This window comes from Coenobita brevimanus, chromosome 67, assembly GCF_032717465.1.
Source record: "Coenobita brevimanus isolate Jiangsu-jjx chromosome 67, ASM3271746v2, whole genome shotgun sequence".
Classification (NCBI taxonomy): domain Eukaryota; kingdom Metazoa; phylum Arthropoda; class Malacostraca; order Decapoda; family Coenobitidae; genus Coenobita; species Coenobita brevimanus.
This window is the reverse complement of record NC_137020.1, coordinates 15,716,795-15,744,576: the sequence shown is the minus strand read 5'-3', so window position 1 is coordinate 15,744,576 and position 27,782 is coordinate 15,716,795. Positions and strand designations below refer to the sequence as shown.

General features: G+C 41.1%; 1 protein-coding gene across 1 annotated transcript in view; it reads right to left on the bottom strand.

Moving 5' to 3' along the window:
• The window catches only part of LOC145405563 (ras-related protein ced-10-like), a 99,018-nt gene that overhangs the window by 45,996 nt on the left and 25,240 nt on the right, over positions 1 to 27,782 (bottom strand). The window contains exon 3 of the mRNA XM_080276896.1: positions 20,632 to 20,760. Within this exon, the coding sequence (XP_080133022.1) occupies positions 20,632 to 20,760 (129 nt within the window). The remainder of the gene's footprint in view (positions 1 to 20,631; positions 20,761 to 27,782) is intronic.

The following is a 27,782-nucleotide window of genomic DNA, read 5'->3' as shown; positions in this document are numbered from 1 at the left end:
GCCACAGATTTAGTTGGTCGTATCTCCCCCGCTTCATCTAAGGGTAATAGGTATATACTTACTGCACAATTGCAGACTATGCTACAAGGAGGCCTGAAGTAATAGCATTGCCTGATATAACTACTGAGAGAATTGCAGATGCTCTAATTTTAGTATTTTCAAGACTGGGGTTCCCACAAGAGATCCTGAGTGACAGAGGTTCCCAGTTCATATCGAACTTATTGAGAGAGGCATGTAGACTGATTAGTGTTCGTCAGTCTTTCACAACACCTTAACATCCAATGGCCAATGGACTGAACGAAAGATTTAATGGAACTCTGAAATTGATGTTAAAGAAGATGTGTCAGGAATGTCCTAATGACTGGGATAGGTATATATCAGCAGCATTACTTGCTTATAGGGAAGCCACTAAAGCCAGTACTGGATTTGCATCTTTTGAATTATTGTATGGCCGCACTGTGAAGGGCCCACTTAGCTTGCTCAAAGATGGGACAGGTAAAGGTGACAGGGGGGAAGTTTATAACACAAACCAGTATGTAGTTGAGAAACAAACTAGAGGAAACTTAAAAACTTGTTCATGAAAATCTAGGTAAAGCTGGTAGGGTGTACAAACATCACTATGACAAAAAAAAGGCAAAACAACGCTTCATGAATGTAGGAGACAAAGTTCTGATCCTGTTACCAACAGATATCAATAAGCTACTGCTAAGCTGGAAAGGACCTTTTCAGATTGTTGAAGTAATTAATGATTATGATTACAGAGTTATGTTGGGAAATGATGAAACAAAGGTTTTCCATGCTAATTTACTGAAACGGTACGTCCAGAGAGATGATGTGGCGGCTGTGTCAGCGATTCCCTGTGAGGAAGTAGGAGAGGACGATCAGCTGCTACAGGTACCAGAGGTGAAAGGCATGGAAACATTTCAGGACAGATTAACCCTGAGTTGTCACCTGAGCAACAACGTGAGTTAAGAGAGCTCATACGAGAATTTTCTGAAATATTCACAGACAGACCTGGGGTAACTAACTTAGCTGAACATTGAGTTGACTGAAAATGAACCAGTCAAAGAGAAGCCATATCCATTGCCACAAGTAAAGCAGTTGAGGAGATTTAGAGTATGTTAAGTTCTGGAATAACTGAAAGGTCGAACTTTGATTTTTCTGTGCTCCTGTGGTGTTGGTAAGAAAACCTGATGGTTCTTTTCGATTTTACGTAAATTATAAGAAGCTAAATAAGAGCACAAAAATCGACAATGAAGCAATGCCTAACCCAGATGAGATTTTGACTAAGTTAACAGGTAAAATGTATTTTTCGAAATTGATTTTACTAGAGGATTTTGACAGATTCCCATGGCAGAGTCATGTAAAGCCTTTACTGCTTTTTCCACAGCTAGTGGCTGCTACCATTTTACTTAGATGCCTTTCGGCTTGGTTAATTCCCCAGCCACCTATAACCGAATGATGAGAAGGCTTTTGTTAGGGATGAATGATGTTGACAGTTATGCAGACGATGTGCTAGGACGTAGTGTGACTTGGAGTGATCATTTGACATTACTGAAAAGATTATTTGACAGAGTTTGAAAGGTTGGATTAACTATTAGGCCTACTAAGTGTTTGCTTGGATTCTTTTCTATAACCTTTTTGGGTCATAATGAAGGACAGGGCAAGATCACACCACAGGACTGTACAGTAAAGCGAATCCTTGACACTCCTCCCTCTAACACAAAGAAGCAATTGAGATCTTTCTTTGGGTTGACTGGATTGTATCAAAGATTTATACCACAGTATTCCCTAATACTGTAACATGCGTTTCAGAGGCCGTGAGGCATCGTTTTTCGCAAATATCTTCTAAACAAACTGTTGGAGCCGTATGGTATTTTGGCACAGCTTGTTTCACACCCTGCCCTAATTTTGGGCAATATAATGCATTACCAAATGTGGTTAATTAAGGCACTTACTCTTGACTCTGATGGCGAAGCCTGGCATAAGCCGAGTAGATTTTCAAACAAGGGAAGCATGATGTAGCTGTGACGTCTACCCATCCACTACCTCCACCCCTGTCTTCCCTTTCCCCCCTGCCTCCCCCTTCCCCCCTCCTCGCCTCCCTCCTCCTCCTTCCCTGCCCTCCCCCCCTCTCTCTCTCTCTCTCTCTCTCTCTCTCTCTCTCACACACACACACACACACACACACACACACACACACACACACACACACACACACACACATGCATAATACATATAAAATGCAGCCATGCACATGTTACCTTTCAATAGTGGCAGATAACTCGAAAGAATATGCTGAGTATGGTAGGGTGATTTATGCTAACGACGGTGATCACTGTTCTAGCGTGTTCATACGTGTCCGGTATGTTTTCGTGGTGAGTCACGGGCAGTCGGCAGCAACAGTTGTACAACCACGTTCTATAGAACATAAGAACATAAGAAGAGAGGATAACTGCAGTAGGCCGGTTGGCCCATGCTAGGCAGCTCCTAGAAGAGTAACTGAACTACTAGAATGAGATAAGGATAGCAAAGAAGAAGGCTCTCCCCCGCCCTCCAAACCCTCCAGCCGAAGCCGGCAGGAAAAAGTCAGAAAGAACACCACGCCGTATAGAAAAACTGGCGTGGACATTTTACAGGAAAGTGTGAAAGGAGAATAGAGACTATCATAGTGTAACCTGAAAAGAAAATTTATTTTTGAATTAGTATTGGTTATAATATTTTCTTTATTCTATATCCACCCCTTATTTGTCATATGCTTATCTAGCCTATGCTTGAAACTCTCAATGGAAGAGGCAGCAACTACTTTACTAGGTAGCTTATTCCATTCGTCTACTACTCTATTACCAAACCAATTTCTACCGATTTCCTTTCTGAAACGGAATTTTTCTAGTTTGAAACCATTATTTCTAGTTCTATCCTGTATGCTCACTTTAAGTACCTTGCTAATATCTCCCTTATTTATACCCATTCATCCACTAAAAAACCTCAATTAAGTCTCCCCTTACTCTACGCCTCTCTAGCGAATGCAGACTTAGTCTTTTCAGTCTGTCTTCGTATGACAGGTTCCGGACGTCATGTATCATTTTAGTCATTCTTCTCTGTACATTTTCTAACGAATTAATATCCATTCTATAGTAAGGACACCAAAATTGTACTGCGTAGTCTAAATGTGGCCTTACTAATGCTAGATAAAGTTTCAATATTACTTTAGATGATCTATTGCTCACGCTTCTCGAAATAAATCCTAGGACCCTATTTGCTTTATTTCTCGCATTAATACACTGTTGCCTAGGTTTAAGGTCGTTACTAATCATAACTCCTAGATCTCTCGCATTCAGATTTGCTAATTTCTTTGTTATCTAAGCTGTATTTAGTATCTCCAATGGTCTTGCCTACGTTAAGTACTTTACATTTTTCAACGTTAAATTCCATTTGCCAAGTTTTAGACCATTTGGACAATGTATCGAGGTCTTTTTTGTAAGTAATGGCAATCGTCAGTCGAGTTAATGATACGCCCTATTTTTGTATCGTCGGCAAATTTGCTGATTCTGCTATTGACTCCTAAGTCTAGATCATTTATATATATGATAAATAATCAGGGACCGAGTACTGAACCCTGTGGTACACCGCTAGTTACTAATCCCCAGTCCGACTTAGTTCCATTTATTAATACTCTCTGCTTTCGTCCTTTTCAGCCAGGATTCTATCCATTTTAAGATATTGCCGTCTATACCGTGTGCTCGAACCTTTCTAACTAACCTTTCGTGTGGGACTCTATCAAAAGCTTTACTAAAGTCCAGATAAATAACATCGTAAGCTTTATCGCTATCTACTGCCTCATAGACCTCCGAGTAGAATGACAACAAATTTGTGAGGCAGGATCGTCCTTGCCTGAATCCGTGCTGACTTTCGTTTATAAGATTAAATCTTTCTAAGTGTTCTCTAATCCTATTTGCCAAAATTGACTCTAACATTTTTCCTACTATAGACGTTAGACTTATCGGACGATAATTCGACGCAGCTGATTTATCACCCTTTTAAAGATGGGCACTACGTTTGCGGTTTTCCACGCCTCTGGAACTTCTCCTGAACTTAAAGAGTCATTAAATAACGTTAAAAGTGGCTGACATAATTCTTCTTTGGTTTCTTTTATAATTTTTGCATATATATCGTCCGGACCTGGCGATTTTTGAGGTTTTAACTTGTTAATTTCTTTCAATACGTCCTCCTTACTAATGGTTATTTTACTAAGAATATTTTCCGTATTCTCATGGTAAATATTTGCTGCTTGAGGGACCAGGCTTAGATTTTCCTTGGTGAATACTGATATGAAATAATTATTTAGGATGGAGCACATTTCTTTATCTTCACTGGTAATGTCACCTGATTCTGTTCTGAGTGGTCCTATCCTATCTTTATTTTTCGTTCGGTACATTTGATAAAAACCCTTGGGGTTTACTTTTGATTCACTTGCAACCTTAATTTCATAACTTCTCTTTGCTTTTCTTATCTCCTCTTTACTTCTCTATTTAAAATTGTGTACCGGTTACGTAAGTGTTCCTCTCCACGTTTTATTTTTCTATATATTCCTTTCCTTTGGCCTATGAGAGATTTTAATCTGTTGTTTAACCATCTTGGTTCTGAATTGTTAGTTCTAAACGGTTTTGAAGGAATATATCTATCTTGGCCTCCGTATATTATATTTATTAACTCGTTATACTTCTCACTGGTCGAACGTCTGTTTGGTACTGGAGCTGAGTTAATTTCCGTCACCTGGACTACATTCCTATCTACCACCTCCCCCCTCACAGACACCTGACGGACATCCCCACGTGCTTCCTGCGCCTGACCTATGACCTGGGGATCCCCACTAACCTGACATTCCCTCAAATAGCTAATGTCCCTGTGGAATACCGTTCGAAAATAAGCTCTTAAGCCATCGAAATCTCCTGGACGAAAATTAGGAACGGTGGAGGTATTTTCAGTGGAACAGACATCCCAAATAAATTTGAACTTAATTTCTTCATGATCGCTATTACCAAGTCGTCCACCAACCTCTATATCGCTAATGATATTTTCTTTATTAGCTAAAACCAAATCTAGTATATTATTACCTCTGGTGGGCTCCCTTATATACTGATAAAGGAAATTATCCTGTACTACCTCTAGAAATTCCTCTGACTCTGCATCTCCTGTCTGATTTCTCCAATCTATCCTTGGTAGATTAAGGTCCCCAACAATTATTACTAAGCTGGACTGTGATGCTTTCCTAATTTCCTCCCAGAGGTATTTACTATCAGCTCTACTTAATTTAGGAGATCTGTAAATTGCTCCTAAGACTAATTTCTCCCTATTGTTACTAATTTCAACCCAGACACTTTCTGTGTCCCTATTTACTTAATGTCTGCTTTATTCTAACAGTTTAAAGAATCCTTAACATAAATAGATAACACTAAACCCATTCTTCCCTGACGGTTTGACACAAAAATATTATAGCCTTTTATCTGATATTCTGCTAAAAATTCTCGAGTGTCTGTATTCATCCAAGTTTCACTAATAACGGCAATGTCTATTTTCTCTGTACAAATTAAAGCCCTCAGTTCATCCATTTTATTACGTAAACTCCGGCTGTTTGTGTAGTACACTTTCAGATTATTACGAGTAGTTATGCCTTTACCTTGGCATTTACTGTTATTTATTTTATTACTAACTGGGAAACTCTTTACTTTACTAATATAACAATTTTTTGTACTATCGCCATTTATCGCCCTTCTATCATCGCTTGTTCTATCATCTATCATCGCCTGCTCAATTTGAGGTGCCTGAGTGGATGTATCTACACTAATGGTTGAACTTTTGTTCTTAATTTTGCAAGTATCGATGCAGCTATCCAAACATGGTAATAATGATTTCTGACTGTAGTTGCTGCATCTTCCTGTACACCTACTTCTCAATCTCGAAAAAATCCCTCCAACTCCCTATCTATCATTCCAGCTAAAACAGTAACTCCTTGCCTGCTAAGATGAGTCCCATCCCAACTATACAAGGCACTTCGTCCATAAAACCGGTCCCAGCTGTCTATGAAAGGTATTGCATTATCTTTGCAATACCTTTCAAGGCGGCAATTAAACCCTATTGCCCTGCTCAACCATTCCCTTCCAACCCGCCACCTTGGTAAAACACCAAGCACTACAGGGGTTCCTCCCCTCTCCCTAACCTTTTCTAACATCAACTTGTACCTTTTCCACAGTACCTCACTCTTACGGCTACTAATATCATTGCCTCCTACACTGAGGCACACAGTGGGTTTGTCACCACTTTCCTTTACGATATTTGAAATTTTATCTACCACATTAGCCACCCTGGCCCCTGGAAGACACACATGTTTAGCGAGTGGAGTATACATGGCCCTGTTCAGATATCTCACCTGGGAGTCTCCAACAACAACAACATTTTTCTTACCTTTCTTGTTCTGTTTATACTTACCTGTAGTGGAAGTTCCCTCACCGTCCTTCTCCTCTACTTCCCTCTCTGCCTTCCCTTCACATTCGTCCCGTAGTGCGTCGAATGTATTAGTTGTCTTAATTTCCGTTTGTTTTTTAAGAGTGAACTTCGTTGCACCCTTGTTAACTAGTGTCCAACCTTCTCAGCCTTTTTCTCTTTCTCCTCCAACATCTCCTCCAACAATTCCCTCATCTGTGCCTTCTCCTGCCTGAGAATTTGTACCTCCCGCTTCAGTTCGAGAAGTTCCTCCTTTAATTCAAGGTAGTCCTTTTCAGTACCTGCAGTGGGGACACAGCTCTCTGCCGAGGAAGCCATTACGCACTAGTTCACACAAGGTAGCACACACTATCACGGGTCACTACGGGTCACCACAACACACACACTCACGGATCACTAGCACAGCACTATCGGTGATCACTACAACACACTAACACAACCACTATCACAGATCACTAAAGCACACTAGCACAACACTACCACAGGTCTCTAGCACGTCTGAGCTGACTGGCCTCACGAGAGCGACTGACCTCACGAGAGCGACTGACCTCATCGGTGTCATGGCTAACATGTTACATTGTCCGCGTGGTTGCTTAAATGCATTTGCGTTACGAATTTTCTCCATATACAACCGGAAGTAAGCTGCCAATAAAGTAAGGATTAGTCTGAATAGGTAAGTTATTAACCATGCTAATATTTCGTAGTAACATATATATAATAAGGGTGTTTCACTGCTATCCATTCAATAGGAGCATTGGAACTGTGAGCTCGATCATTATAAATAAAATATATATGAGAATCCAAAAGGGCAAAATATTTTGACCATGATACCATGCGTAAAATGCCTTAGAAATTATATACTTGGTTGTTCATGCACGTTATATAATCTACAGATTTGGCTTTCCCCACACAGGCCTTATGATCGTGTTGCAGACGCCATGAGAATGACGGCAAAAACAGTGCGGTCGCTGGTGCAGTGCAGCACGAGTTCTCGTCCTGGAACATACACACCACCTGGGACAGCCACTCCTCCCGCAACACTGCCTGGGACACCGACACCCACCGCCACACCACGTGTCTTTGACAATTTTACCATTGGTGCCATTCGCCGCCATGTGCTTGGCAAGTTTGCTGGCAAGCAAACTTTTACCATTGGCACATTGGCAGAAGAATTAAAGATGGTGAACATCATCCCGGGGGAAACCTCAGAGACGGCGGTGTGGCGAGTCCTGCACAACGTGGGGTTCTGCTATGAAACCTCACAGCAGAAAATGTGCATAACAAAGGAGTCCTTGGATGTCGTGTGCTGCCGTGTTAATGCTCTCCGAGCACTCAAGCGACATCGGGAGGAGGGGAGACAGATGGTTTACATGGATGAGACGTGGTTCACCACCAGGCGGTGGCTGAATCGGTAGAGAGGCGGCCTGAAGTCCTAATGGACCCAGGATCGAATCCCGGCTGGGGCAGGGAACAGTTTAAGGATTTGAATTTCCTAAAAAGCGGACTTTCCTGATCTACCAGATGACCCGCCGACATGTCGTAAAAGTACCCCCGCTAATAACAGTACACCAGTCCTGTATGAGACAGCCCTAGCATATATTCAATATGGACGGTGGGTGTTAGCGCCGAAGTGGTGACATGTGGAGGTGTAGGAGGACTACTGGGCCTTGGGATAGGTGACTGCCCCCAAGAAATAGGCCCTGAGCCTTAGCCCAGAGTCAGACACGTAAAAAAAAAAAAAAAAAGGATGCACCTCAACAAGGAGTGGGTGGACACCTCACAGCCTGCCACCAACGCCACCTACAGCCGTCAGGTGCCTCATGGAGAAGGGGAGCGTTTTGTGGTAGTCACAGGTGGCACAGTTGACGGTTTCGTCGATAATGCATTCTTGTGCTTCTCTTCCAAAAACAAAAGTGGCGACTACCATGGTGAAATGAACAGCAACCTGTTCCTCCACTAGCTGACATCGCAGCTCCTGCCGGCGCTGGCTGAGCCATCGGTGCTGGTAATGGACAATGCGCCTTACCACAGCCAGCTGAAGGAGGAGAGTCGCTGCCCCACCACCGCCGCCAACAAAGTGGAGCCTGTGAAATGCTGGAGTGCTGCAGGATACCATTCCCACCACATGCCACACGCCCTGAACTGCTGCTGATCTGCGAGCAGAACCAGCCAGAACCGCGGTACATGGTTGACACCATCATCCACGCACGGGGTCATGAGGTCGTCTGCCTGCCACCCACTCATCCTGAGCTCAACACCATCGAGCAGGTGTGGGCCTGCATAAAACATGTGCGCCCCTCGTTACAACGGTTCACTCAAGCAGATCTGCAGGCCAGGCTACAAGAAGCCAAGCTTAGCGTAACAACGGAAGTGTAGGAGGGTGTGGTGAGACACTCCAGAGTCTTCGAGTACGAGTACTGGTCCCTGGATAATATACACGACGGTGTGGATCCAGTCATCATCACCATCGAGAGTGATGACGTGGACGATTTGTTCCTCGACAGTGATGAGGATTGAAATAAAATGTATGCCCAGTTGTTTGCATCATTTGTCCAACCATCACATGTCCGCTTGCTGTTATTGGCTACATTGACCTTTTAAAACATGCCCATAACCACCCTCTCCCTATTCCTATCGACCCTCCGCTCCTGATGTTTTGGTTTATTAATTATATAAAATCCAGTTGCATATCCTTTTACGTACATACTCTATATTATTCTTGAATCCCTGCCCTATTCCCACCTTTACCCCTTTCCTGCCCCTATCCTAACTCCTGTAAATGACCAAGCCTCAGCTGTTCCATCCCACCAGACCTCGAACATAACCTGTGGAAAAGAGGATATTCAGTTCATATAAAATTTCACCACAAAAATCATATACCACTTAAGAAACGGCCAAACATGCTAGAACAGCGATCACAGTCGTTAGCATAAACTACCCTACCATACTCAGCACGTACACCCGGGGAAAGTTCCGCCTTATGCACCTGACTGACAGTTCATACCTTTATGCGTGAGACAACCGCTAGTGAAGCAGTAGCCAGACACTCAAATGTCTGGTACCACTATGTGGGAGGGGAGAGGTTAAAGGAGGAGGAAGGCATGGGGGAAATGATAGTTCCTACCTCTCCCTCTTCCATCCTCCTTCTTCTCACACAGTTGCCAGATATATAAATGTTGGCTACTGCTTCGCTAACACTTGTCTGACGTTTACTGTTTCGAAATGGTGAGCGAGTGTATAACGTGGAACATTCCCCGGCTGTAATTTCGAGTTTTCTGCCAATATTGAAAGGTAACATGTGCATGGCTGCATTGTATATGTACAGTCGTCAGCACAAATTCGCTGCAAGCCTGCTCGTGTGATGTGGGTCGTTTTGTCTGGCAACGGTGTATGGGAACTAGTTGCCACACAGGCTTTTATACGCTTTAAAGACGTGATTGTAAGAGTTAATACTATAAATCACCCAGAATGAATTATTCTTTTTATCTGATTAGCGTAAAAAATGTGCAAAAGACGACAGATGAATGTTGTCGCGTTGTGAAACTCCTGTTCTCTCCCTCGTATCCATCCCTTGTCCCTCCCCACCCTCCCCTCCTCCTTCCCTCTCCCGCCATCCTTCATATCCACTCCTCTCTCTCTCTGCCCTGTCTACCTTATATCACCCACAACGCTAATCTACGTAATAAACCGCACTCTTCTCTATTTCTTGTCTAATCCTGTAACCTTTTTGCTCCTCATCATTCGAGAGTTTCATGCCATGCAACAGTCTCTTTCTCCCACTCGTTACTCCACACATGAAGCAGCAGTTCGAAACTTTAGTGTTTCTGACACTGCTTCGTGATTCAGTGAACAGCATGAGGAGAATGGGAACATTTTCCTAGGGAAGAGAGAGGGCGAGAAGTAGGAGGAGTGGGCACAAATGTGTTTAATTTTTCCTACTGATATAGCTGGCACTGACTTCCAGGCTCACTCAAACAAATACTAGCAAGGAATACATCACAAGAACCAGACCTCAATGTTCCTGTATCTCCCGGCTCTTGGTAGTGACAAAGAGTGACGAACAGAAAGACAACTGGCGAGGAGTGGGAAGAAGAAGAGGAGGGTAAGAATGGGACTAGAACAGGAAGGAATATTGATGATAAACCTTGGATATAGTTGGTAGTACTGCAAGCAACTGGGAATAAGGCAGACTGGGTTTAGAAAACAGTCAAGAGAGAATTGCGATGCGCCAATCGGGTTAGTGCCGTGGATAAATGAATGAAGGTAGAGAGGATGGGGAGAGGAGACAGTGGAGAGGCATGAAAGTGAGTGGGGGGTAGGAGGGAGAGAGAGGGGTGGAGGGGGACATCAGGAGGAGTAAGGGGGAGAGACGGGAAGGGAGCTTACACACTGTTATAATGAAGAATACCAGAGTATTACGCTCAAACGTCGTTCCATAACATTCTGTCAACTCTTGCACTTTTTTAAGCTAATCAATTACGGTATACAGAGAATTGTACTTTAGGCAGTCTCTGGTACCACTTTTGAAAAACACATCGTTAAAGTGTATAAAAGTGTATGTGGCAACTCATCCCATTACACTGTTGCCAGACAAAAGGACTCGCATCACACTAGTAGACTTGCAGCGAATTTATGCTGACGACTGTACAAATGCATGTTAGAGAGAGAGAGAGAGAGAGAGAGAGAGAGAGAGAGAGAGAGGGCGGGGGAGAGGGAGGAGGGAGAAGAGGAGGGGGGAAGGGGGAGGGAGGGTGGAAGGGGAAGACAGGAGTGGAGGTAGTCTCAGCTACGTCACGCTTCCCTTGTTCGAACGTCTACTCGGCTCATGCCAGGCTTCGCCATCAGATTCAAGAGTAAGTGCCTTAATTAACCACATTTGGCAATGCACTATATTGCCCAACATTAGGGCAGCGTGTGAAACAAGCTGTGCCAAAATACCAATACTGCTCCAACAGTTTGTTTACAAGATATTTGCGAAAAATGATGCTTCACGGCCTCTGAAACGCATAGTACACCTCTGACTGATCTGTTGCAGAAATGCCATCCAAACTAAAGTGGGAGGAGGAGCACAGAGTAGCTTTTAAAGAGGTAAAGACTCATTTCTGAGCCAGTAATAAGATCACCTGATTTTAATCTTCCCTTTGTTGTACAGACTGATGCATATGCGTATGCTGTTGGTGCCGTCCTATTGCAAGAGTTTGAGGACGGGACTCTAGCCATTACATTTGCCAGCAGGAAGTTACAACCTCGGGAAACCCGATACTCGGTCATTGAAAAGGAGTGTTTAGCCATAGTCTATGCAGTCAAGAAATATGATCGTTACCTGTCCGGCAAAGAATTCATATTGTGAACAGACCATTCTTCTCTTTCTTTTTTAATGAAGACAAAGCCAGAAAATTCTAGATTACTGAGATGGGCTTTGTTTCTGCAGAACTATGCATTCACCATAAAGGCTATAAAAGGAAAGGACAACGTGTTATCGGATTTCCTGAGTCGCCTGTAGCAATCTGCTTGTCCCACATGTCATATGTGACATTAGAGGGGGGGGGAAGGTATTGTCAGGACGACTCATTTGTCCCTTTGTTATTGTTCTTTGTTTTGGCGGTTTATTTCTAACTTAATGTTTAATATACCTTGGATATTTGTAACAATTAACTTTAAGCATTTTGCTTGTCTGTTTCTACTAGTTGAGTAAATGAGGAACTATCTCACTCAGTGTTAGGGTTTGGGGTTTATTACTAGTGAGTTAGAGGTATAATGTCTAGCTTCAGCTGCTATTTGTTAGTAATTTTATATTCAATTATGTGAAAGATATTAAGCAACCTAACTAGCATTGGTGATAGAACCTTACCTATATTTGTATACTTCCTTTAACTTACTTTATTATGAGGGTATAATTTATGAAACTTGGCTTGCTACATAATGTGTCGTTGGTTCAATAAGCCACGCCACCAGGCAACGAAGTTGACGAGGTGGGTAGGATTCGAGGAGCTGGGGGAGAAAGCTAGAGCTTCCTGTAGTGGACAGGGCTGTGTCCAGGAGCCGCTTTGTGCGGAAGAAACTTAAGAGAATTTACTTAGCTCACTGTACTGGAGTACCTAGAGTGTTTGAGTCCATTTATTGGTGATGTATATTTGTACATAAACTTACATGTTAAGTAGACAGAAAGCAGAAAACTGGGACGTTTTCCTCCGCCACCACACTAGTCGCCTGTAAGAACTTGACAAGAATTAGTCATTGTCTTTTTTGGAGCTGTTCCAGCAAGACGAGTCCGATTCATGGCACCTGGGGCCATGCATCATGCCCGATGGATATCTAAAGTCATTTATTCCGTGAAGGTTTGGATGTTTCATGGTCAATTCACTCCGACACTAAAAAAGGAAATGGGACTCCAAGAATTTCATGTTTTTGAAGTACATGTGTATTTGAATGCTTGGATAATGGCTCCCCTAGCAGCCAGTGCTCCATACAACTTCCTGCTGTTGAAATCACTTCTTTATTACACCACAATCAACCGTGCAATATCAAAGGCTACAGCATGGAAGTTTTCTAATCTATTGTGGCACTTGTCATGGGAACTTGTTGGATTAGCCCTATTTGACAGCCAAGTAAGTACTTCAACAAAGAGGCTGATGGCGAGCACCATGAAAAAGGATGATGAAGTTGACCAGGGCCCGTATGCATAAAAGGTCCTGGGACCTAGGAACTAGTCGCAAGTCGTAGGAACTGATCTCAAGTCACAAGACTTGTTTATAAACGCTCCCACGTCCTAGGACTGGTCCTAAGACACGGAGATTTTAGGTGTAGCCAGGGAGGTGACTTACGACTTAGGAATATTCCTAGGACCTGAAAATGGCTGAACAACAACAAGCTCCAAGGCGTCAGCAGAGAAATTTTCGCCCATGTAGGGACATGTTGAATGAATTAAGTGATGCAGAACTGATAAGCAGATACCATTTGGATCGTGCAGGAATTATTTTTGTTACTGACTTGGTAAGAGATGTCCTGCAAAGTCCATCTGAGAGGAACCAGGCACTTACCCCGGAGATGAAAGTGATCATTTTGTTGAGATATTTGGCCACAGGTAAAATGCAACTATGCAGCAGTGATGATTTGGGACCCTCACAGCCTACAGTCAGCAGAGTTATCTCACAGACATTAAATGCGTTCTACAGACGTGAAATAATGTGTAGATTCTTGAAGTTCCCCACAGACCCCCAAGAACTACAAAGGAAAAAAATCGAATTTATGGAGATTGCTGGCTTCCCCGGGGTGGTTGGAGCAATTGATGGGACACATGTGAGAATATTAGCCCCAAAAGAGTTTGAAGAAGAATATGTGAACAGAAAGCGGTATCATAGCATTAATATGCAAGTTGTTTTTGATGCCAAGTACAGAATTATTAACTGTTTGGCCAAGTGGCCAGGGTCAGTGCATGATGCTAGGATACTCAATGAAAGTGGACTTAAAAGAATGTTTGAAAACCGAGAGGTTCCACCGGGGTGCATTCTTCTAGGAGGTTGAATGCTCCCGCGTCGTCTGTATGTTTACAATACACGATAGCCTAGCGTCCACAGAAAAAAGAAAATGTAACTGGAAAATAGATACTTACATTCATCAAGAAATCCACCTACATTATTTCTATAATCATTTTATGACTTAGAGTATTTTACTAAATAATATATCTCTCTATCTTGGCCAAAAACTGCATTTTCGAAAAAAAATATTGCTACAGTTAACACTTTTCCTAAGTCTGGGACTTGGGAAAATTCCTGGGTAGGAATTGCCATGTACGTCCTAGGTAGTGTTTATGAATCGATTCCCAAGACACGGTCCCAGCTGAGAGCAGTTCTTAGGACTTTCCTAGGAACGTTTTTGAATAGGGGCCCAGGTCTTATATAACGAATCAGTATCAATTTAAATGCATTCAAGGACCAGACCCTTGAAGATTTTGTTTTAGTCAAGAGAATGACTGTTTGAAATGCTGGAGCTTCAGACACATATCTTGAAGGCGATCCAGACATGTGGGCGACATGGGAAGACTTCCAGGAAGTTGCAAAGACTGTCTGTCCCATTAAAGTGGTGAATGATCATGCTGAACGCAGCATTGCTCCAATTCGAGAGTATAGTAACCTTTTGACAAATGACGAGTCAACCGCAGTTACATATTACTAAGCAGCACGGGCAGCTTTATCCAGACAGCAAGAGAGAGTCACTGATTGGTCCTTGTGGACTTCACTGATATTGTTACATTTCTACAGCCTTTATGACATGTATAATTATGACAAACTGTTGACGAACATAAATATCAACATGAGCAATTCAGCATGTTACATAACGATAAGAAAATTGTACACAATTTTTTTTGCGTTTTTGTTAAGAAATTTATATTTGTATTCTTTGTGATGATTGAGATACCTGTAATTTTTTAAGTAGAAGGTTCAAACTTTTTGCAAATATTATTAGCTGATGTGGAACAGTTTTAAGGGCTAAGACCTATGGGAAAAAATCCATCATTTAAACTCTGCCCAACTGTGTATGCTGTCTTTATTTTCGGTTATGTGAACTGCGGGATGATTTACTGCATGACATCTCCTGTTTTGTTTTTCCAGTGAAACAGATGTGCAGTTTCTTCCTGTTCATGCACAGAAAACATGGAAACAGCATACCGAATTTATTATTAGCATTGCCCGTAACATGTAAGGTCATTAGGGTCCAATGGGCCTTTTGTTATCTGTATTATCGGTGTACTTCTATATCCTTTTATGAATGTGTGTGTGTGTGTGTGTGTGTGTGTGTGTGTGTGTGTGTGTGTGTGTGTGTGTGTGTGTGTGTGTGTGTGTGTGTTCTTACCTAATTGTTCTTACCTAATTGTATCTTTACAGGAATGAGTCAAGCTCGTACTGTCCCGTGTCTTAAACCATATTTATCGTACATATCCTTAAATTTGTGAATTGTTTTGGCACACACTATTTCATTCGGTAGTGCATTCCATTGATCAATTGCTCTGTTTGGGAAACTGAATTTCCTTACGTCTTTATCACCTCTCTTCTTATGCAGTTTTTTGCAGTGTCCTCTTGCTGATGCTTCTCCATATGTTAAGTAATCATTTATGTCTATTTTCTCCTTTCCTGATATGCATTTATATAGCATTATCATGTCACCTCTTTTCCTTCTCTCCTGTAGTGTTGGTAGATTCAGTTTATTTAGTCTTTCTTCGTAGCTTAGGTCCCTTAAGCTTGGTATCCATCTTGTAGCGGCCCTTCGAACTTTTTCAATCTTGTCTATGCGCTTTTTGAGATGAGGACTCCAGACTACTGATGCATATTCCAGGGTTGGTCTAATGAATGATGTTATTATCCTTCTTAGCATGTCTTCATTTATGTATGTGAATGCTATTCTCATATTTGCAAGCAGTGTATACATGTTCCGTACCTTCTCGCTGATGTGGTCAGCCGGAGATAGTCTGTTATTGATAATCACACCTAGGTCTTTCTCTCTTTCTGATGTATATAGGGTTTTATTTCCTAACTTATAATCCCAATCAGGTCTTTTTCCACTTTTACCAAACTTGATTACATGACACTTGTCCACATTGAATTCCATTTGCCATGTACTACTCCATTCATGAAGTTTATTTAATTCTTCTTGTAGCTCTTTCCAAGAGTCTGTGTTAGTAATTCTCCTTTGTATTTTTGCATCATCTGCAAACATATTCAGATAGCTCTCATTTCCAGTGTTACTGTTTATATCATTTATATACACTAAAAACATGATTGGTGCCAGCACTGAACCCTATGGTACTCCACTAGTCACTTCTTTCCATGATGAGTAGTTTCCTCTTAGTACTGTCCTCATTTCTCTTTTTATGAGAAAGTCTTGCATCCAACAAAACAGTTTGCCTCGAATTCCTCCTTGATGGTACAGTTTCCATAAAAGTCTTTGGTGTGGTACTGTGTCAAAAGCTTTCTTGAAATCTAAATAGATACTGTCCACCCATCCTTCCCTTTCCTGTATTGTGTTTGTTACTCTGTCATAGTAGCTCAACAGATTAGTAACACATGATTTTCCTTTTCTGAAACCAAACTGTCTTTCTGTTATCATACTGTGTTCTTCTAGATGATTTACCCAAGCTTTTCTTATAAGTTTTTCTAATACATTGCTTACAACACTGGTCAGTGATACTGGTCGGTAGTTGAGTGGATTTTGTCTATTTCCTTTCTTGAATAAGGGGACAATATTTGCTTTTTTCCAAATACCTGGTAGTTTACCTTGACTCAAGGATTTCTTCAAATTAAAAATAATGGTTTACATAACTCCTTTGCACATTCTCGTAATACCCAACATGAAATTTCATCAGGACCACTTGCTTTTCCACTGTCTAATCTACTTAACTCCTCCTGTATTACTTTTTCTGCTATTTGTATATCTGGTAGTATGTGTGGACATGCGTGTTCCACGTAGTCCCTCTCAAATTTTTTTTCTTCTGTAAAAACTAATTGGAAATTCTTATTTAGTGCTTCACAAATATCTTTCTCTTGTGTATAAGTGATTCCCTCGTCCGTAATGGATTGTATTATATCATTTACTTTAGTTTTGCTTCTGATATAGCTGTAAAACAGCTTTGGTTGATCACTACTTTTATTTATTATATCCTCCTCAAACTGTTTTTGGGCTTCCCTCCTTATTCTTGTATAGTCGTTTCTTGCCTGTTTGTAATTATTGTACGCCCTTTCACTATTGTGTCTTCTGTATCTATTCCACAACAAATCTCTTCTTTCTTTTGATTTTTTACATTCTGTATTGAACCATTTATGTATTTTCTTATCTGCTTCTTTGTGCTGTGGGATGTACTTCTGGACTCCTATTTCATAAAATTAACAAAATTTTTTATATACAGCATTTAAATCTTGTCCTCTAAGCTCATTTTCCCAATCAACTTCTAAGAAATACTTCTTTAGGTCTTGATAATTTCCCTTTTTATAGTTTAGGCTCTTTTTGTAACTATCATTGCTGTTTACTCTGTCATATGCTATCCTGAAGTTATAGTTTAGTACTGCATGATCGCTTTTGCCGAGTGGGGGGTGATATATTAAACTGTCAATATCATTTTCTTGCCTTGTAAATATTAGATCTAGCACTGAAGGTACATCAAGTCCTCTTTTTCTGGTGGTTTCCCTCACATGTTGCGTTAAGAAAAACTCTTGTACGAGATCCAGGAGCTTTTGGTCCCAACAGCTTTCTTGGCTATTTATATCTAGAGTATTCCAATTTATATTTGTATTGAAGTCCCCAGTTAGTATAATTCTTTCCAAGTTCTCTTCCATTTTATGTAGCAATGATCTTACACTCTGAATTGTACTCTCTGCCAGGTCCTCATATTCGTCTCTTTCCCATGTGTTTGATCTGGGTGGCATGTACAAATTGGCTACAATTACTTTACCTTCAGATGTGTCGATCTCTACTGCAATCAGTTCTACTTGTGATGGTATATCTAGTTTTATTTCCTTGACTTTTAGATTTTTCTTAGTTAATATTATAATTCCTCCTCCTTTTTTTAAATATCTGTCTCTTCTCCATATATTGTATTCCTCTAAGTTTAGTATGTCATTTGATATCCTTGGTATTAATTTTTGTTTCAGTTAGGCATATTATTTGTGGTTCATTTTCTCTGACATGATCATTCATCTCTAGTAATTTAGATACCATTCCATCCACATTTGAGTACATCAACTTTATCATCTTGTTTATATACTTGTCCTGACATGGTTCTACTACCTTCCTCCTTTTTCTTCCATCCTGTTTGTGTACCACTTTCGTACCTGCAATCCTATTACTTTGTAAAAAAATTTCTTCTTGTCCTCTTCTGATCTTCCCTCATTTTTTGTTTTTGCTTCCTCCCTTTTCTCTTTCAGTAATTCCATTTCTTCTTGTGTTAGGCATCTTTTTATCCATACATTTTTGAACTCTTCTTTTTCCTTAAGATTCTTTGCATTTTTTAGTATCTCTTCCACAGTGTTTACACTCTGGAAAGTCACCTTTAGAGGTCTTGTCTTGCTTTTCTCGTATTTCCCTAACCTTTTGTGTTCCTCTATGTCTTTACTACAGATTTCCTCTGATACTTCTTTCAGTAAGCTCATTACATTTGCCATCTCCTTTTTGTCTCTTGTGATCTTGTTTTTAACTTCATCCTCTTCTATACCAGTGATTACTATTGATTTGTTTATCTCTACTGAATCTCTGACTAACTTTGGATTGTTTTGGATTATTCTTTTCACCTCCATTTTAATGCTTTTTTCCTCCACCCTTGTTTCTAAGTCTTTCTTTACTTTCACCATTTCTGCATACGTGGTTTCTACATCATTTTTGTAGCTTTGCACAGCTTCATTTACTTGTGTTATCTTCTCCTCAATATCACTGCTCTGGTCAGTAAGACTGCTAACTTGTCTAATTGTCTCTGTGTCATTTTTGAACTCTTCCATAACACTCTCGTGATTGACTACTGTACTTGCCATTTCACTAATTTTCTTCCTAAGTGTACTCAATTCCACGGTTAGTTCACTGATGGTTGTGTCTTTCTTATTGGCCTCCCTTCCTAGTTTTTCTCTTTCTTCCTTTTGCAAGTGCATCTGCTTCTTTATTTCATCAATTTCATTTTTGAAAGCCATTTCTAGTTTGTTTACACGTTCAACCAGTCTATTGTGGGTCTCTACTTCAACCAGTTCTTGGTAGAAATCATCATTTGCTTTTTACCTTTATCCCTTTTCTTTTCTAAATTTGTTTTACTGAAGTATGTATCCATTTTGCAATACTTAAAGTGCAAAGCATATACTTACAATCTCCGTCTTGTTGTAAACAAACCTCAGAGATGACTCAGCGTATTCTTTCGTCTTGGTTCTATTTCCTGTTTTTACAAGTTTTGTTGAAACTTATTATTTTTTTCCTTTTTATAATGAACAATCATTTAGTCTAACCTGGTACTGAGCTTGACTCATACAAGATACTATTTAGGTAATGCCACTGGCCGTGATGATTTGGTGCGGAGCGCCGGTGTCACACGTCCACCTAGCTTGAATCCCTCGGTGTGTATGCGTGTGTATGCGTGTGTGTGTGTGCGTGAGAAACAGAGTGAAGTGAAATGTCTGCTTGATTCTTAGTACTCTGACTTCATCCCTTAGAAAAAGTAAAGCAGCTACGTGTGCTATAATGCTAGTTTTGATGTCATGTGCTCGGCTAATGAATGCCTGCGGGACCTGACTTACTAAAGTATGTACAGTAGATGTGTGCTTACAGCAGCGTTATCAGCTATGCAGGTCTGGCAAATGTGACTACTTTGGGGGTAGTGATACTATTTCTTCTAAACCTAGACTCGATGCAACAATATGACAACCTTATAGCACAGGTCTTCGTAAAGACAGTTAAGAGATTTTTTTCAACTATTCACCAACTCGCCAAAGAAAAACTTTCTGGTGGAATACACGTATATAATATTAAGTCTGAAACCCAAAGTCTAATTACAGTAAAGACAGTCCTATATGCCAACTCGAAACAACGCTGAAATCTAACAGGATTTGATAAACTAATTAACAGTACTCATTTATGCTGAAATCTCGCCTCATTAATTTAAAACCCAAAATGTGGGAAACAATTTAAAACCTGATTAGCTCTTCCTACTTTAATTAAAAGTAATGTTGAGATAATTCGAAACTTCAGAAATATAAGTGTAAAACCTGATAAAATGTAGCTAACCTAATTGTCACTTACCAGGTAGGTTTGAAGCTCCTTGTATCAACTCACAACTCAAGATGTGTAAAAAACATCAAAACTCAATGAGATCTTGCCAAACCAATCCTCAGTATTTAAAGGGAATACAGTCTTTCTTCATTAGCGAGAACCCCAGAAGTGTATATGAGGCCAAACATACTAACATCTTTGCAACTAATCAGCAATACTTAAGTGGTATGGATTTGTTTTATATTAGTAACGAGTGCCAGAGATGCAAAAAAAGAAAATGCATCGTGTTAATCAACAATAATCAAATGGGTTAGAATTCATTATTTCGAAACCCAAGGAGTGCCTCAGAAATTATCGACCGGGATTATACCAGAAACCAGGATTGTACAGTACCACAGGAAATGCACCAGTGATGTACGAGATGAGAAGGTGAGTTATGCCCACAGAATCGTCACCGATCACCACCACCTTCAGCGGCTTCTGCTCAGATTCGTCACCAACATTGCCGCCGTCACCAGTTCTCTGTGGACACAACACACAACAAATTTAGTTCTGAAGTTCGCAAGAGTGAGTAATGTTAATGCTGTTCTTGTCAAACATGCCACAGTTTTCAATAACTCCTTCATTATGATAATATCTTTTCAGTGCTGTTTTTGCCACCTACTGATGATATTACCCAATCTTCGGGAGAGCATTCAGTTATATTAGATGGGTGAAATATTTTGGCCGCGTAACAAAAAGACTGCAAGTTCTAAGAAGTTCTTTAGACAAGCAGGGTCTGGATTACCATAATGAGTCCCATACATACTCAGGCCGGTCTTCCCGATCGCCTGCACAAATTTTCCTGTTCAGACAAAACTGGCATCGTCGGCTATTTAGGCCAAGGCTCGCACCCTTAGTTAAGGCTGCTTGTACAGGCTGCATACAGGAGGCCGAACAGGCATGTTTGAGTTTGTATGGGTCCCTTGAGGATAAATACTGCAGTATATTTCTAGTCGGTTTAATCATAAACGGAATTTTATTTTCAGAATTACTAAACTTTGTATTTTTCCACCTTGTGTCTTAGGTGTGAATTGTACATGTAATTTATAGCTTAATTTCAGGGTTCAGTATGTTTCCGAATTCCTTCACTTTCCCTCATAATGTTAATTAATTTTGCTTCATTCTCGTATTTTGATACGATAATGAAAATAATACGCCTTGTATAGATGTGCATTTTCGCTCTAAATTCAACATTATTTAACCTAGACTTGTATATAAAAACAGACACAGCAGAAACTATTACCATTTCACTTAGTTTACCATTAGAAAATATGATAATGTACTGACTTTTATTTTTTCTGTTCTTTTTTTTATACAATGTTCATTTCCTGAGGAATTCTTCTGTCACGGGGTTTTTATACTATCACGGTGTTTTGAAAAATAAATGGTTAACTATTATTTAAATTGATAATAATATTCAATAATATTGAAGAGCAGAGACAATGATTGTCTTGCTACATCAAGCAACGATTACTTTACGCTGACTTGCTACGATTCTCTAAGATCGAGAATTTATAAACTTTCTCAACAGTACACAGCAGAGACTAATTACTCACAATTGCTGAATTACTGTACTGTTAGCCTCTGGAGAAAGTTACTTCACCCCTGACAATAAATAACTAATACTAATAATAATAACATCAGGTTCTTGCTGATGCATTAACTCCTGGCACAACGGATTTTAAGTTAATAAAACAAGACTGGTCTAAGTACCAGTTATGAAAGCAAACGTTTATGCAAGCTAGGAGCTGTATGGAAAATAAGCTTAATTATGGAGAAATGAAACAAGATTTTACTTTACATTGAGCTCAAGAAAGGAACTGTTAAATTTATTAATCACAAAAATAAATTTAACGTTACAATTCAAATCAAATTAAATGAGACGCACTCACTCACTCACACAAAAGCTAAATACTTACGCCTAGGAAAAAACACCTTAACTAAACTCTTATGACTACAAAATACAAAAAGGAAATACTAGTCAATGAATGCGGTGTATCACCCAAAGCTGGAGAACTAAAGGTGGGAGCTTGGAGAAACTGTAAGTGGAGTTTGGGTACTAGCTGACCTCTCGCACTGCTGCACAGGTCCTGTCTCCGTCACAGCAAACACTAGACTGAGTAAGTCGTGGGAACAAAAGCGGAGCACTAGGTCGCATTTTTAATGGTCAAGTGCAAGCAGGGGCGAACAATAAAGAAAACAATAGTATCGCTCAGTACAGCACTTAGTGACGTGCATTAAATCGGTCACTTTTGAAAACAGTGACGAATGTTTTGAAAAGTGTACTCCGAAATGGAGAGAGAGAAACGGTTAACTGAGCGATACACAGTGAGTTTTCCACTAATAGTTCGTGGCTTCTCACAAAAGGGAAATGTCGCGAATTGATTCGTGACATTACGCCCCTACAAAATTAAATTTTTTCCTTATGGGAAAAAATTTGTGGATATATATATATATATATATATATATACACATCCTAAGTCATTCGCACAAGATTCACACTGTGGTGTGTGTGCTATCCTGCTACAGGAGAAAGTCGCAGTCGCCAGTGAGCGAAAAAACCTCGTATTTACGTTAATAGAAGCAAGCTTGAGGGAAAAACTCCGTGACGACGGTGAAAATCCTGTACTCAGGTCAAACTGAGCGAAAAGTCGCTATATTTACACTGACAACTAATTGTTGTGTAGTGTGATGCATGTAATACACGGTGTAGGTGTGACAGTTGTAGTGTGACTGTACCTGTGTGTAAAATGACACAATAATAATAATATGACGACGACGAAGGCAGAGGAGAAGAGGCGGCAGCGTGCGGCAGACGATCAGCTGGCCCGCACAGCAAAACTGCTACACCCATTGCTGAACCTGCAAAACCAATTGAGGTGGAGCATCAAAAGTGTCAATGAGACAAAATTTTATGTTACAATTACTCTCTGCCTAGCAGTCAGTGCTACGACGTACATTCGAGGTCGCCATTAATTATAGCACACAATTATGGTCGGCAAGTTGAGAATCCTTGTGCAAACTCGGGTCTTCCATAGCCTCGAACTGCACACGGGTCCTCAACCTGTGCCTTAACCTACAGTACTTATATTAATATCGGGGAGCTGAGAATCCTTGTGCAAACTCGGGTCTTCCATAGCCTCAAGTCGCCTCTGCGGAATTCTCACTTCCCCCTTAACCTACAGTACTTATATTAGTATCGGGGAGCTGAGAATCCTCATGTAAACTTGGGTCTTCCATAGCCTCAAGTCGCCTCTGCGGAGTTCTCTCTCGAACTTCCCCCTTAACCTACAATACAATATTTATATTAGTACCGGGAAGCTGAGAATCCTTGTGCAAACTTGGGTCTTCCATAGCCTCAAGTCGCCTCTGCGGAGTTCTCTCTCGAACTTCCCCCTTAACCTACGGTACATAATATGTATGTACAGGCCCTGGACATACTGTGTCCTGTGGGGCCAATGGGCGAGACGTCAGGTCTGCACCCACTTCACCACTACCCTGTCTCTCAACTGACTCAGAGATTACAGGTGTGGTTACGAATGGCACAGGAAGGGCATGTCCCTGATTAGTGGTGATACTTTGGCACACACTGCCGGAACGGACAAAACTATCTATGTCTCGTCCCATCCCTGGCCAGAAAAAGTCAGCTCGGATACGGCCCTGGGTCTTCCTTTTGCCCATGTGACCTCCTGAGGCTGAACAATGACCCCATTGTAACACTTCTAGGCGGTACTTGGCTGGAACGACAAACTGCAGTCGAACCTCGCCCTCGGGTGTTCGTGACTCACGGTAGAGCCTTCCCTGTTTACGAAGGAACTTGGCTCGACCTCCCCTTGAATACTTTATCACTCGACCCTTTTGTTTGTTCCGCACGGCAGCAAGTGTCGGGTCAGAATGTTGTTCTTGTACAATAAGTTGACTACACATCAGATCTTGCGGCGATTCAATGATCACTGGGGTGACACAGTCTGGAGCCTCAGTCATGGCTCGTGTTACCGCAGCAGCCGAAGTCTGAGTAGCGTCATCGGAGCAACTATCCTTGACTCCATTAATATTTCCAATGATGAGTTCAAATAAAGGTTCTGGCATGACAACTGCAAGTGTCGTACCAGTATAAAATGGAGATGCCACCTGGATACATGCCTCAGGGAACAATCTCACTGATCCATCAATAAGGTTTGCATGGATCTGTCGACCTGTATACTGCTCAGGCCGAACTAAACTCTGCTTAACAGAGCAACCTGAGGAACCATTATCTCTCAGGACCTTCACAGGAATGTCTCCCACAAACCCTTGCTGAACAAGGAAGGTACTGTCACCTGTGGGAGGGCCTGTGGAGGAAGCAGCTAGCCACTCATGAGGCTGCTGAATTGATGTGGCAAACATTGTGCCTTGAGGGTTATATACTTGAGAAGATGGAACATTGGCCATCTGTGGAGGGGGGTTCACTGTCACTCTGGGACTAGTGAACTGTGGGGAAGTACCCACACTGGTAGGGACGTGACCACCGTGCTGCTGCTGAGGAATGAAGGCTGCGTTCGCTTCCTGCCTCTTTTGAGCTGGTGGTGAAAAAGTTTGTCCCGACGGTCGGTTGCGTGGCTGATACTGCTGCTGGTTAGGGTACTTGTTGTACCGCTTCCACTCAGGTTTCTGAGTGTTTTGCCCCTGGTCCTTCCACTGCGGTTTTGGACCTTGGCCACTATTCTGAGAATGGCCTTGTTGCTGGGGTTCAGTCTGAGACGGCTTCCCAGACTTATCAGGTTTTCTGTTCCAGGTGTTTTGCTGCTTGCGAGTTTGATACCCGTATGCAGTAAAGAATGCATCAGCCTTCTCTACCATTTGGCTGGCATCTTTCACCTGGCAGATCTTAAGCTGTGCTATGAGCTCAGCAGGCCACGACCTCTCTAGCTGTGTACGCAGCATAAGGTCGATTATCCCCTCACGCGTGGAAGGAGTTTCATCTTTCTCCATCCACTCATTTAAGTAAGCTGTGAGACGATCAAGGAACTGAACAGCTGTCTCCTTGTCTTGGAGACGAGCTCACATGAACTGAACTTTGGCGTCGTCTACTGTGAGACCATACGCCTTAATGAGTGCAGCTTTCATCATCTCATATGTGAGATTGTCTCCACGAATTCTGTGGAGAATATCGAGGGCAGGGCCCTCAAATAGGCTAAGAAACTGAAGCCGCTTAGCTGCCTCATCCATTTGATATAAGTCTGCCATGTCCTCAAAACGAGCTATGTACGGCTCGATTCGCTCGCTTTCCTTGTATGAAGGAAGCTTGATGCGTGGGGTCGCCAGGACATGTGCAGGGAGAACGCTCGTGGGGCTTGGACCAACTGCACCAGACGTGTCTGAAGCCAAGGAATCTCGCTTGAGCTTCAGCACTTCAAGTTCATGTTCTCGTTCTTTGTCTCGTTGTTCACGCTCGTATTCGCGCTGTTCTCGCTCGTGTTCGCGCTGTTCTCGCTCTTTTTCTAACTCGAGCTCGCGTTGTTTCTGCTCATGTTCGCGCTCCTTTTCGCGTTCCTCACGCTGTTCTCGCTCGTATTCGCGCTGAATCCTACGCTCTTCACGAGCATCTTTCTCACGTTCTTGCTCGTAATTGAACCGTGAGAGAACGTAACTCTGTATTTTCTCTGGGTCTGTGAGACCCATATCTTTGGCTTCCTGTACAAATACAGCGGTAGCCATGGCGCTAATTTATTAAGCAAAACCGAAATTGAGTACTGACTGCTTAGCGACGAATACTAATAAACACAAGTAAAGAATACAGACACAAGCTAGTGGTGACCAGTCTTATCTAGTTAACTGGCAAAGATTAAAGCAAAAATGCGAATAACTAAGAACTCTCAATAATTAACACAATGGGTACGGTGGCTACCCAGGAGCGAATAAAATCGTCTGGCGTTACCAAGAATAAACTAGAGCTAATTACCCTATTGATTAATAAAGCAAAAATTCACTTGCTACATCAACGGTAACCACCAGTAAGCTTGTGCCTATAAACTTTAATGATAAATACCTAAATATGAATGAGTGAGCACTATCTCGTGAATAGCTTTAGAGCTAGGAGTTAATATCCTGGAATGAGGTCGCCAATTGTCACGGGGTTTTTATACTATCACGGTGTTTTGAAAAATAAATGGTTAAATATTATTTAAATTGATAATAATATTCAATAATATTGAAGAGCAGAGACAATGATTGTCTTGCTACATCAAGCAACGATTACTTTACGCTGACTTGCTACGATTCTCTAAGATCGAGAATTTATAAACTTTCTCAATTACTGTACTGTTAGCCTCTGGAGAAAGTTACTTCACCCCTGACAATAAATAACTAATACTAATAATAATAACATCAGGTTCTTGCTGATGCATTAACTCCTGGCACAACGGATTTTAAGTTAATACAACAAGACTGGTCTAAGTACCAGTTATGAAAGCAAACGTTTATGCAAGCTAGGAGCTGTATGGAAAATAAGCTTAATTATGGAGAAATGAAACAAGATTTTACTTTACATTGAGCTCAAGAAAAAGAACTGTTAAATTTATTAATTACAAAAAATAAATTTAACGTTACAATTCAAATCAAATTAAATGAGACGCACTCACTCACTCACACAAAAGCTAAATACTTACGCCTAGGAAAAAACACCTTAACTAAACTCTTATGACTACAAAATACAAAAAGGAAATACTAGTCAATGAATGCGGTGTATCACCCAAAGCTGGAGAACTAAAGGTGGGAGCTTGGAGAAACTGTAAGTGGAGTTTGGGTACTAGCTGACCTCTCGCACTGCTGCACAGGTCCTGTCTCCGTCACAGCAAACACTAGACTGAGTAAGTCGTGGGAACAAAAGCGGAGCACTAGGCCGCATTTTTAATGGTCAAGTGCAAGCAGGGGCGAACAATAAAGAAAACAATAGTATCGCTCAGTACAGCACTTAGTGACGTGCATTAAATCGGTCACTTTTGAAAACAGTGACGAATGTTTTGAAAAGTGTACTCCGAAATGGAGAGAGAGAAACGGTTAACTGAGCGATACACAGTGAGTTTTCCACTAATAGTTCGTGGCTTCTCACAAAAGGGAAATGTCGCGAATTGATTCGTGACATCTTCAGTCCAGACAGACCTAGTATGGGCTATCGCTGTTTACCTTCCTTGTATATTCTGCCTGGGATTAACCTTAACGACGAAAAAAAATAATCATAAATACTAATTGTCTTAAACTGAATTGCGGTCATTTGGTGACAAATATCCCATTTTATGAAAACCATAATATTGGTGGTAGATGAGGACTCCAACCATCAGCTTAATATAGGGCTAACTTTACATGTCTGTACACGAGATGTGAAGACTTTTTTTTTTTTTTCTTTATTTTTTTTTTTAAGCTGCAATTTATGTGTTAAGTGGTAACCATACAACCTGCCTCACGAATTCCCTACATGTGGTGGAAGACAAAGTGATTTTTGCGAAGAGGTAGTATCTCCTCCA